At 40.9% G+C, this 12,080-nt stretch overlaps 1 protein-coding gene across 1 annotated transcript in view; it reads right to left on the bottom strand.

Annotated features, from left to right (window-relative positions):
* Window positions 1–6,858: 6,858 nt before the first annotated feature.
* LOC116069360 overlaps window positions 6,859–12,080 on the bottom strand; it is a 14,873-nt gene continuing 9,651 nt past the window's right edge. Inside the window, exon 2 of the mRNA XM_031339924.1 lies at window positions 6,859–7,399. Coding sequence (XP_031195784.1) covers window positions 7,044–7,399 — 356 coding nt within the window. The 3' untranslated portion in view covers window positions 6,859–7,043. The remainder of the gene's footprint in view (window positions 7,400–12,080) is intronic.

Raw genomic sequence — 12,080 nt, 5'->3', positions numbered from 1 at the left:
CTCTATTCCATGGGGAAAGAGCAACAGAACGCAGTGTGTTGAGGTAACTTGACAAATATCCATTGTTTTGAAGACCATTAAGGATGGACCCTTCCCTCATGGTCAGCTTTTGACCCGGCTCTTGCTTCCTTGGTAACATTAAGAAAGGCTCCCATCCTTTCTGTCCTCCTTTACATTAAAATACTATCTGGAAAGGTACAGGTGCCTGGCCTTTGTTGACGCTTTGTCCTTCTGGGTGAGAAAATGACACCCTTTCCTGTTTTCTCCAACAGAGGTCAGTGTCCTAATTCCCTGAGACTATGGTACCAGTGGTAATAGATATGGCACAAATAGCCTAAAGCAAGAAGCATGATATAAGTGGATTATCCCAGGTGCGCCCAAAATAATCCTAACCAGGGTCTTAAGGTAGTGACGGAGGCAGAAATCCAGGCTGCTGATTTGATTACATATGGAGTCTTCTAGCAAGACTCTGCGAAGGTGATGGAAAAACCACAAACCAAGAAATGAAATTGAAATAATCTACTTCAGCTTACAAATCGCTCTCTCTATTAAGCCGCCTGTGAGCACTGAGAGTTCTTTACATAGCCAGCTGACCAAGAGTAAGCTATAAGCTAGCACCTCAGGAAAGCTCTCAGTAGAGAAAACAGGGTAGGGTTTTTCAAGTCGAAAGGCTGCCTTCATAGCACACAGGGTATAGGCTGAGGGTATGTCACAACCATGAAGGAAGGACCCTTGCATCCGTAAAACACCATATAAAAAGGAACCTCTGGGATATATCCAAATCTGCTGGCAGTAAAGGAGGGATCCCTTCACTGAGAAAATAAGAGATGACATTTGTTTACATTCTGGATGAGGCTATCCGACTACTAAAACAAGATATCCCAAGACATTAGATTTGCTCCAAGGGATTTCCAAAAGTTTATACTTTATAAGAAGAGACCCTGTAGAAGAGGCATCTTGCAGGCAGGAGAACGAGTAGAAAAGTGGAGGAACCATACATGGCCAAACTGCTTGGCTAAGCATTATCTCTTGCTTCCTACTTAAACCTTACCCTCACATGAGGAACTCTGGAGATGTACTTAGAGACTCACTGGCTCTTTTTGTCAATCTTTCCATTGTGGTTATATTGGATAAATCTTATTTTTCTGCTTTTCATTGTTTATTTGACTCTTTTAAGTGGCTTATAGAAGGAAAAAAATCCTGTGTTAGAAGAAGTTGATACAAACCTGAGTTTCTGGGACAGCCAGAATCAATTCTTTCTTTTTTAGCTATTATTTTTAATATATTATTTCATAAATTATATATAAAACATATATAAGATATAGATAGATAGATAGATAGATAGATAGATAGATAGATAGATAGATAAAACTTAGTTTGATCATATTATCCTCTTAACTCCTTCTCCTCCCACTGAAACCCTTTCTTTTTCCCAAGTCCCCAATCTGTTTTTATGTTTTTTCTTGTAATGTGTAGCAGGAAAGCCATGACATATTTGCTAGTAGCAAAACTATGACCCTTACAACACAGAAGGCTATTATGAGCTCAGTGATAAGGGAATATCCTTATATCATATTGTTCCACAGTTTTACAAAACCGATACTTTTGCATTTCTTTTATTTTTATCTAAACCATTAATGATTTTATTGTCATGAGGTAATAAATACATGACGAAATAACAAGATGATTTCTATAAAACCCAGTATATTGTGAATAAAAAGCAAGTTTGTAATTAAATTGGTCCTTAATCTTAAAAAAAAATGTATTTTTACATCACTATTTCACAGGTCATGCAATAAATGAATGAATCACTACCCATCTTTACTGGAAGCTGAGTTAATGGCTTTTTAAGGTGTCTAAATTGGACACTCCCAGTAAGACAAATCCTTGACTTTAAACTAAGGAACTGTTTCTGTAATATGCTAGAATTTAAGTTGGTTAGACAATTGAAAGTTGTGAGTGTATTTTATTTCATAACTACTACAGTTGTGGTAGTACACCAGAATTAGGGGCGTTAGTCCTTTGAAGTAAGTCATTTCTAGTAATTTTGTAATGAAATTCGGGCAGACCATCTTAGCTCTACCGTTTCTTTCAGCTGACACCTCCAAATGCGTGCCCATCTGGTGTAGGATCAATAGCATCATCATATACAAAGGATGCTCACACATGCACTTCTTACTTGCTGAAGTGTCAATGGTTCTAGCTATGCTTACTGTAGTGATTTTTTTTTTACTTGCAGAATGTATAACCTGTGTTCCTAGAAGTGTCCTTTACAATATTTTTCTTTTTTTTAATTAGATATTTTCTTTATTTACATGTCATATGATTTCTCCTTTCCCAATTTCTCCTCCAAAAAACAAACAAACAAAAACAACAAGAACAAACCCCTGTTGCCTCCCCCCTCCCCATGCTTGCCACCCCACCCTCTCCCACTTATTGGCCCTGGCATTCCCCTACACTGGGGCACAGAATCTTCACAAGGCCAAGGGCTTCTCCTCCCATTGATGATCGACTTTGCAATCCTCTACTATACACATGCTGCCAGAACAATCAGACCCACCATGTATAGTCCTTGGTTGGTGGTTGAGTCCCTGGGAGCTCTGAGGGTACTAGTTAGTTCATATTGTTGTTCGTCCTAAGGGGCTGCAAACCCTTCAGCTCCTTGGGTCCTTTCTCTAACTCCTTCATTGGGGACCCTGTACTCAGTTCAATGGATGGCTGTGAGCCTCTACATCTGTATTAGTCAGGAACTGTCAGAGCCTCTCAGGAGATAGTTGTATTAGGCTGGCTTGTCCTTCCTTTAGTCTCTGCTCCATAGTTAGTCTCTGCAACTCCTTCCGTGGGTATTTTGTTCCTCCTTTTAAGAAGTAATGAAATGTCCACATTTTGGTCTTCCTTCTTCTTGATTTTCTTGTGGTTTATGGGTTGTTCTTCCTGTATTCCGAACTTCTGGGCTAATAACCGCTTATCAGAGAGTACATATCATGTGTGTTCTTTTGTGATTGGGTTACCTCACGCAGGATGATATTCTCCAGATCCATCCATTTCCTTAAGAATTTCATAATTTTATTGTTTTTAACAGCTGAGTAGTACTCCATTGTGTAGATGTACCACAATTTCTGTATCCATTCCTCTGTTGAGGGACCTCTGGGTTGTTTCTAGTTTCTGGCTATTATAAATAAGGCTGCTATGAGCATGGTGGAGCATGTTCCTTATTACATGTTGGAGCATCTTCTGGGTATATGCCCAGGAGTGGTATAGCTGGTTCCTCCAGTAGAACTATGTCCAATTTCCGGAGGAACCGCTTTTGCATTTCTTTTTTGATGAGTTAAGTAAGGATTAAAGTGATATAGAAACAATAAATGGTGCCATGATTCAAAACTTAATGTAAACCAAAGGTCTGCTTACAGGATTTTCAATTTCATGATCTCTGACAAATGCATCTCGATTTAGAACTGAAATTCTTCTTACCTATAGGCCAATTGTTTTATTTTTATTTATTTTTTGATTAAACATGTGTGCTGTTGTTATCATTTTGGGTTTTTCCTTGTGGGCATTTTTGGGGTAGGCAAAACTCTTCAGTGTTCACAGTTATTTTGACTTTCAATGACTTCAGATTTTTCAGTGAATAACTTAATACATTTTTATTCATCTTCCTCAATTTTCTAGTCTTTGTCTGTTTCATGTTACCAAAATAACATAACATAGTCTGGGTAATTTATAAGGAAAAAGTGTATTTGTTGTAGTTTTGGAAACTTTGAAATCCCAAGTGCCAGCATCTGGCAAAATGTCCTCATTGGTAGCATCTATGACAGCAGTCAAGCTTTCTAATGCTGAGACCCTTCAGTACAGTCCGTCATGTTGTGACAACCCCTAACCATAAAATTATTTTGGTTGCCACTTTATAACTAATTTTGCTAGTGTTATAAATCATAATATAAATATCTGATGTGCAAGATAGCTGATAGGCAACTCCCGTGAAAGGGTTGTTTGACCCTCAATGGATTGTCGTCCATAGGCTGAGAACCATTGACGGGGTGCAGTGGAAACCCAACTCACAGCCCTTTAGTTGCTATAATGCATTTGTGAAAATAGAGCCTTTATAAATCCAACAAATACCTGCCATTGAGGACCCTCACTCCCGCTTGATACACTGATGATTGTGTTCATAACACATAATTCTAGGTGACACATTTAAACCACAGCATACCCCGAGTGCATCAACACCCCTCCGCAGCTGAGGATTATGTTTTATGCTTCCGTGTTTGTGGTTTTGTTTGTCTTTCTCCACCTCCACTATCTGCTCCTGTGCCACACCCTGCCCATCCCCAGAGGTTTGATAAGCACACATTCCATTTCCACTTTACATTATGCCCTGGACTTTAGCCTCTTTGAATTCTTGAGTATCCATCTTGTTGGGGTAGCTACATAAGCTAACATTTCAACCTTCCTCTACCTAACATAGTCAATATTTCTGTCTTATGCCTTCCCTCTGTACTTACCTACAGTTTGATACTCTGAGTAAATTTATTTTTTTCAATATCTGACCATTGAAGAAAATGACTTGATTTATATTCTATCAAATTAATTGTTCATAATTATCATAGTCAAGTGGGTACAGAAGGTGGCAGATTTGTGATCTGTGAAACCTCTGTCCAGGGGTATCCAGTATGTTAACAACTGATATCTCTCAGTAAGGTGTAACACTTGGCTATCAAAGGCCATATTTTGTATAGACCCCATGGTTGAATTCTGACATATTCAGTGAGTCCTCAGGGGAAGCTGTGAATGGCATTACAGTAACAGACTCTCTGAAGGTCCCCTGAGGACTCACTGGTTTCAGTTTAAATGATCTTCATTTGGACAGGGCCCCCATTTAATTTGAGCTACTTTAGAACCAGTTATCAGTAAAATAAGATATAATTTGCAAACATGGAGCATAATGTCTCCAAGCCTCGAACAACTAAACAGTGCTTGACTTTTCATCATGTGGGTCCCAATGTGAACACTGTTAGATGTTCAGGGTGTCAAATAGAACAGCCTCTGCTGCAGGAAATAGCTTTCACGGATTTAGCAAATTTGGCAGGACTTTGCACTTCGGTGTTGGGTTGGTTAGTTTTATATCAACTTGACACAGTCTGAGAGGAGAATGCCTCCATAAGATCTGACTCTAGGCTAGCCTATAGGACACACCTATAGAACACATTCTTAATCAGTGATAGATGGGAAAGCCCAGACAATTGTGGGTGGTGCCATTCTTGGGCTGGTGGTTCTGGTTGTAGTAATAAAATGCCTGAACAAGCTATGAGGAGCCTCCAGTCAGTAAGCAGCTCTGGTCCATGGCCTCAGCATCAGCTCCCACTTCCATGTGCCTGCTCTGACTGCCTTTGATGCTGAATTATAATTAGGAAGCAGAAGTGAAATAAACCCTTTCCTGTAGAAGTTGTTTTGGGCATGTTGTTTCATCAAGGCAGTAGAAACCCCAACTAAGACATATAAGAAACATGGCCCTTTGTAAGTCTATTTGTAGATACTTGTGTGTCCTTTATGTGTGTTTCAAATTGATATCCATAAAGGATGAAGTCATGGTGTAATATCATGTGTGCTTACAGAGAAGGGTGGATACAGTAATGTTGCCGGAGCAACTGTGTGTGATGACAGGTAGCTGAGTGTCCATGTTAGAGGTGCTTTATGTCCCTTCAGAGGTAGCACATTCCACCCTGCTTGACCCCAGAAGCTTGACTAGAGATGGCAAAGAAGTGAAGAAAGGACAGACAGACACAGAAACAGGTGCAGAAAAGCTGCAATCAGGTGAACTAGGTCCAATCTGATACAGCTAGACCAACAATACAGGAACACAGAACTCAGCGTGTTTATCAGGTGCATTGCAGAGGTTATCATTGCTTTTTCTTGGTAGGTAAGAGGTCTCTGTAGGTGAGGAGCCTTGGGCTATAAACAACTGAGAGGAGGAAACTGCAGTTGTAGATTTTGCACATACCAGTCCATTGTTTGTAAATACTACTATCTGCACATTCTGTCATGTTAGCATTGACACTCAGACCAGAGGAAAGCTTTGCCATCCCTCAGAGCCTGACCAGGGAGCAGAGGGTTGCCATTCTCATAGGTCTAAGATACGGTTCTACTAATGTGAACAAAACACAGTCACTTGTCTGTTCTTTACACATTTAATCAAGGACTTGTTGGCTCCCTTCTACAGATAAGGCAAACTGAAACACGGAGACTGATGAACCAGGCATTGAATAGAATTGGATGGTCAAATCTACCACAGCAAGTTTCTCATCGTTTTGAAGGCTTTTATAGTTCAAGTTCATGATGCTAAGATCCAGCAAAAGATCTGATTATACAGAGCAAGTAGTTTATTAAGCCTAAGGACTTAGCATTAAAGTGGTGATAATACACTGTGGGAAGCAATAGCCTCTTCAAGTTTCAGAGCGTGTCAGATTATCTATTAAATACAGATACTGTGAAGATAACCACCTCTGAATCCATTAGGTCTCCAACCACTAAAGAGTTTAACAACCTCCTATCAGACTGTTTCACATTCGCTTTCTTTTATTCAGACGATGAACTGATTGCCGTTTCAGGAGCTATTTTACATGCACTGTTGTTAAAATAAGAACAAAATCAATACTGTTTAATTTTGCATCCATAACAAGTTTTTAGAAAGTCATGATAGCTTTGTGTGTGGTTCAAATTAATGTATGCCAACATCTTTTCTTCCAGAGAGCCCCCATTCTATATGAGATCTCTGTAGGTTTGAATTGTGTGATCATAACTTCAATATGCAGCTTAAAAATCAGAAAAGAGTCTGTGATCACAATGCATCCATATGTGTATCTATGGAAATGCTACTTCATCTTTATTTGCCTTATTTTTTTTTTCCTGCAGAGACAAATAAAAGGCTTCCTTGTTCAAGAAGCAATACATTCAAACTCTGCCACCTAGGCAGGTGTAAAATTAGAACGATAGAGGGGTCTGGAATATTTCTGCCACCAGCTCTTTGACACCTGTTGACCAGTCATTCAGAGGAAACCTTGGGAGCTGAAGATACTCCAGTTCTGAGGACATTCCTTCCCGAAATAGTTTTTATCAAGTTGCTGTGGCAAAAGAAGCAACAGGGTGGGCAGACTGTCCCTAACGGTTGGCATTCTGTCAGTGTCTAAGTCCTCTGCTGCTCCAACAGCTGATTTCTTCCTTTGTCCCATTCTTCCTTTCTGGTTTCCTAAGGAGTAACTGCCACATACTTCCCAGGCTACTTCTTTGGAAGCAGCCACTAAAATGCCCACACAGCTGTCTGCAGTTGTCTGACAGTGACCACCGAATTCAAGAGTTAGATCATCCCTCCTCCAGTCCATCCATGAGGCGGCTGAAAAGCAAACTGGAAAAGAAAGAAAACTGTTAGTTTTGATAGTTTAGTTAGTTAGTTTAAGGCAATTAAGTGCCAAAGCCCCTTCTAAATATCCACTTGTCCTTCTCCTCTACTGAAGAAAAATAAATAAAATCAAAGCATCCCATCCAATACATTCCTTACTTTTTTGTTTGTTTGTTTGTTTGTTTGTTTGGTTTTTCGAGACAGGGTTTCTCTGTATAGCCCTGGTTGTCCTGGAACTCACTTTGTAGACCAGGCTGGCCTCAAACTCAGAAATCTGCCTGCTTCTACCTCCCAAGTGCTGGGATTAAAGGCATGCACCACCACTGCCCGGCCATTCCTTACTTTTATATCCACTCAATTTTAAACATTAAAACTTCAGCCATAGAAACGATGTTGACCTTTTCTAAGGAATTCGTTTCCTGTGCTCAGGAGCTGTGAATGGTTCCGAGGAACTAGATATAGGTCATGTTCATGCCACTAGGCAAGAATAAGAGTTTGAGCTAAATTTAAAGCAAGTTTAATTTTGAATGGGGTGTACCTGAGAGCTGACCAGCAACTCCTCCTAAGAAGTGTTAAAGAGGACAACCCTAAGTCTATTTCTTGGGGCCCCTTTAAAAAGAAAACCCAAAACTGGTTGCTAAGCAGATTTATAGAAGACAATGGAGAGGTAAGTACAGAAAAATCTCAAAAAAAAAAAAAAAAAAAAAAAAAAAAAAGAATTCAACACCCATCACCATATGGTCACCGTGTGATTCCGGAGCTGAAGGGCAGGTGGTAGATTCTTACAGTAAATACCCCTCTCCATAACCTTACCTTGCTATTGTCTGGAGCACTGCCCATGAATGAAGCTGTGTGCTGTGTAAAGATTTTTGAGAGCTTGTGGAAAAACTCTAAATAAACAAGAGAGTCTTGTAATATCTGTTCCTCTATAACATGGGTTGTTCTTGAAAAGTGCTTTCCTGCTTCTCCTGGGTATACATTGGAGTAGATTTTGATCTCTCATCTTACTTTTGTTATTCAAAGATGTTCCCTGGAATGAGTTGTCCTCCTGACTCTTTAGAGCCTGAACTCATATGACCTTGCCCTTGTGGCTGTATACAGCTTGCTCTAAAGTGAACTTTTCTCATGTGACTTTGCCTAGTACTCAGCATACCCACAGATAGAATTTGTCTGGTTTCCTGAATAAAGATGACTATTGCATAAGATTCTGTGCCTCATTTTTTGACTCCAGGCTCCGAGGTTCTTGCCTCCAACTAGAGTGGTAACAATTAGGATAGAAAAAAATTCAATAAAATTATTCCTAATGATATTCTGATATGCTCATAGATCAGTGCCTAGCCTAATAACCATTAGAGAGGCTTCCTCCAGCATCTGATGGGATCAGATGCACAGAGCCACAGCCAAACATTAAGGAGAAAACCTCCTTAATTAGATTAAAAGACCTCCTTCAGGTCTCTTAAAGTTCAGAGAACCTCACAAAAAGAGGGAGAAAAAGAAACTGTAGGATGCAGAGGGGTCAAGGACACCCGGAGAACACAGGCAACAGGAGAGACTAAGCAGGGCTCAAGGGGGCTCACAGAGACTGAAGCAGTAATCACTGAGCCTACCTGGGTCTTCACTAGGTGCTCTGCATATATGTTATAGCTGTTAGCTTGGTGGTTTTGTGGGGATCCTAACAGTGGGAGGGTGTGTGACTCTTTCACCCGGTCTTGGGATGTTTTCTCCTACTGCCTTGCCTCACGCAGCCAGGATAAGAGAGGGTTTGTGCATAGTATTATTGTCTCTTGTCATACCATATTTGGTTGATGTTTCTGGGAGGCCTGTTCTTTTCTGAAGGGAAATGGAGGAGGAGTGGATCTCGGGGAGAGGGAAAGTGGAGAGGGAACTGGGAGAGGTAGAGGGAGGGAAAACTACAGTTGGGATGTATTTATGAAAGAAGAATACATTTTAAAAAGTAAAGCATAAAAAAGACTTTTTAAAAAATATCCTACGAAGTTAAGAAAGAATTCATTGGGTAAATTATCCACTGAAAAAAATTATAGAAACCTTACTAAGTTATCCCAGTTGTAAATAAAGGGGAGAAATGTATTTGGCTAACAAACCTGTTGTTCACATTGCCTAGAATCAGGGATTTCTTACCTGACACCAACACCAGCATAAATCCAAATTCAGAAAAGGAGAAACTAATAAATTCAACTTCATATAGTAATCTTCTTTCCAGTTTTCCAGCCAACTGGGTGTTTTCAAATAAATTATTTTAAAAATACAATAGGCCAACAAGGTACCTCATTAGGCAAAGTGCTTGCTACCAAGCCTGATACCTAATCCAACCCACAAAGCCCACACGGTAGGAGAAAACTGACTCCTACAAGATATGCTCTGACCTCCATATGTTGGGGCATGTGTGCTTGCACAAATGTTCACACACACACACACAATAAACATTTCAAACGATTTACGTGTACTAGATTTTGAAACAATAAGGACTCATATTCATGTCTGGGGATATAGCAAAATCACGAGGAAAACAAAACAAACAAAACAAAATGAAAGAAAACAATGTTCCAGCACAAACCCACAGCCTTCCTCTATTACCTTTTATCCCTTAAGTGTGGACCTTCAAGAGCAGTCTGGATACCCTGTTGGTCACAGTGCTGTCTGTCTTTGTCATGTATGCCCAACATCTGCTCTGTAAGCTATGGTCCTTCATCAGACAAAATTCCCCCCTCTTTTCACTGCAATTACTAATTCCTTCTCCTTTTCCCTCGGACAGAGATCTAGCCCTTCTCATGGGAACAGAGACTGCCTGGACTCTCTGGAAAAGATATTTAAGAAATATCCAAATAGAGTAGAGGACGAGGAAGCTGTTCCAATATTGTTCTGAACTAAATGCCTTTATCTTAAGTTAATATGTTTAAGTGCTAACCTGAAGAAAACGGTGTTGGGAGTAGGCAGTCTTTAGGGGGTGACTGGTGCATAATGCTTGTGTTGTGTAATTACTGTCTCCAAATTGAACTATTATCTTGTGGAGGTTTGAGAGGAGATCAAAAGACTTGGGGAAGTAACATAGTTTAGAAGGGCCATAAATCTCACCCAAGGTAAAAGGCTCACAACCCTACTACTGACCTATGTATGCACTAAACAACTGCTGGAGAGAAGACCCATGAAGGGAGACAGCAGGAAGTCACACAGAGCACTTCAGAGATACAACATGCCCTTACCCAAGAAGTGAACTTTTTGGTAATGCAATTAGATGTGTTGTGGGTAGCTTCCAGAGAAGAGAGAACATCACTTGGACACAGGTTCAAGCCAATAGAAAGTCTTATTAGCCACCCAGTGACTGTGAGTGTTTGGGATCCCAGTGCCATCCTAAGCCTTTCTCCAGGTAGGCTTTTAAAGCACAGAACCTGTAGAGGGCACAGAAATCACTGTGCTCACAGATAAGCACTTGAAAGAAACCAGGAATGTTAAACAGGCACCTTTGCTCTTCAAAAGAGACGTGTAGGCTTAGAATATTCAAAACCTACTTTAATAATGGGTTCTTAAATGTTTCAGCTTCCCTTCTAGCCACCAACCAAATGTAGGTCAGAAAGACGGTTAGTAGAACTAGGGGGATGTAGACCCCTTTAGAAGTTCATTCTTTGGGGCAATTCCAAACACAAATCAGAAGTGGCAGTCTAGTTCAATGGGCAAACGCCAAACACACCTCTTGATCCTTGAGGTTCCACCAAATTGGCACTAATCTGTAAAAGTGGCAAGGTGTAGCCAGAATGCCATGAGAAGCTCCCTGGCACATTTCTCTCAATGAAGTCACAACAAGTGAAGATCAGAAAACCATTGCAAGGCATACCAATGCAAGAGGGTCCCCTCATCGTCCATGGTATTGTATTTATATTCTTTCTAAACACCACACACCTTCTCAAGTGTCTGTTTCGGCCAAGCATCACATTCCCTCTCACAAGCCAGCTCCCAGCAGGACACTGCATCTTTGTTCTCAGCAAAGTGTCCTCTCATAAGACAGTTTCCAGAAAACATCACATGATGTGACTGAGTCTTCCAAGAAACAAGAAATTTCCACTTCAGAGGTATACAACCTGTTTTCACCTGCAGTGCCAGGAATGTATGTGCAGAGCCTAGTGACCTCTGCACTGTCTACATGGTTAGGGGCTCCCCCAGATGTACAAACTGGACCAGACATAGTGAAAACATGGGTGACCTCTGTGTTATCTATAGGATCGGGCTACATTGTGGGGAGCCCTGAAGCTGGACAGGCATTCGCCATGGCAAGATGGCACCTACTTCCGCTGTTGAGTAAACAACTGTTTGCGCATGTGCGTAGAGAACTGTTTGCGCATGTGCGTAGAGTGAAAAGACGCCAAGTCACGGCCCATTCTGGGGCGTTATGTAGGGTAACGAGCGGACAGCCAATCATGGGCAGACACGCAGCACTGTGGTGTATATAAGCAGTGCGGATTTTGGGCTCGATCTCTTTTCCCTCTAGGAGAGGGCAGTAAACGTCATCACTGCAGAAGGAACCTAGTGTGTCCGAGTGTCTTCTTCCAGGCGAGATGACTGAGCTGGCTACAGCTGGTGCCGAGAAACCCGGGACACCGGGAGAGCCTTACAACAGCTGGTAGGTTTCAGAACTGCAGGACAAGGTAGGCTCTGAGAGGCATGCTGCTTGATT

Source organism: Mastomys coucha, unplaced genomic scaffold, assembly GCF_008632895.1.
Source record: "Mastomys coucha isolate ucsf_1 unplaced genomic scaffold, UCSF_Mcou_1 pScaffold22, whole genome shotgun sequence".
NCBI lineage: Eukaryota > Metazoa > Chordata > Mammalia > Rodentia > Muridae > Mastomys > Mastomys coucha.
Note: the sequence above shows the minus strand (reverse complement) of the source record. Positions and strands in the feature narration are given on the sequence as shown.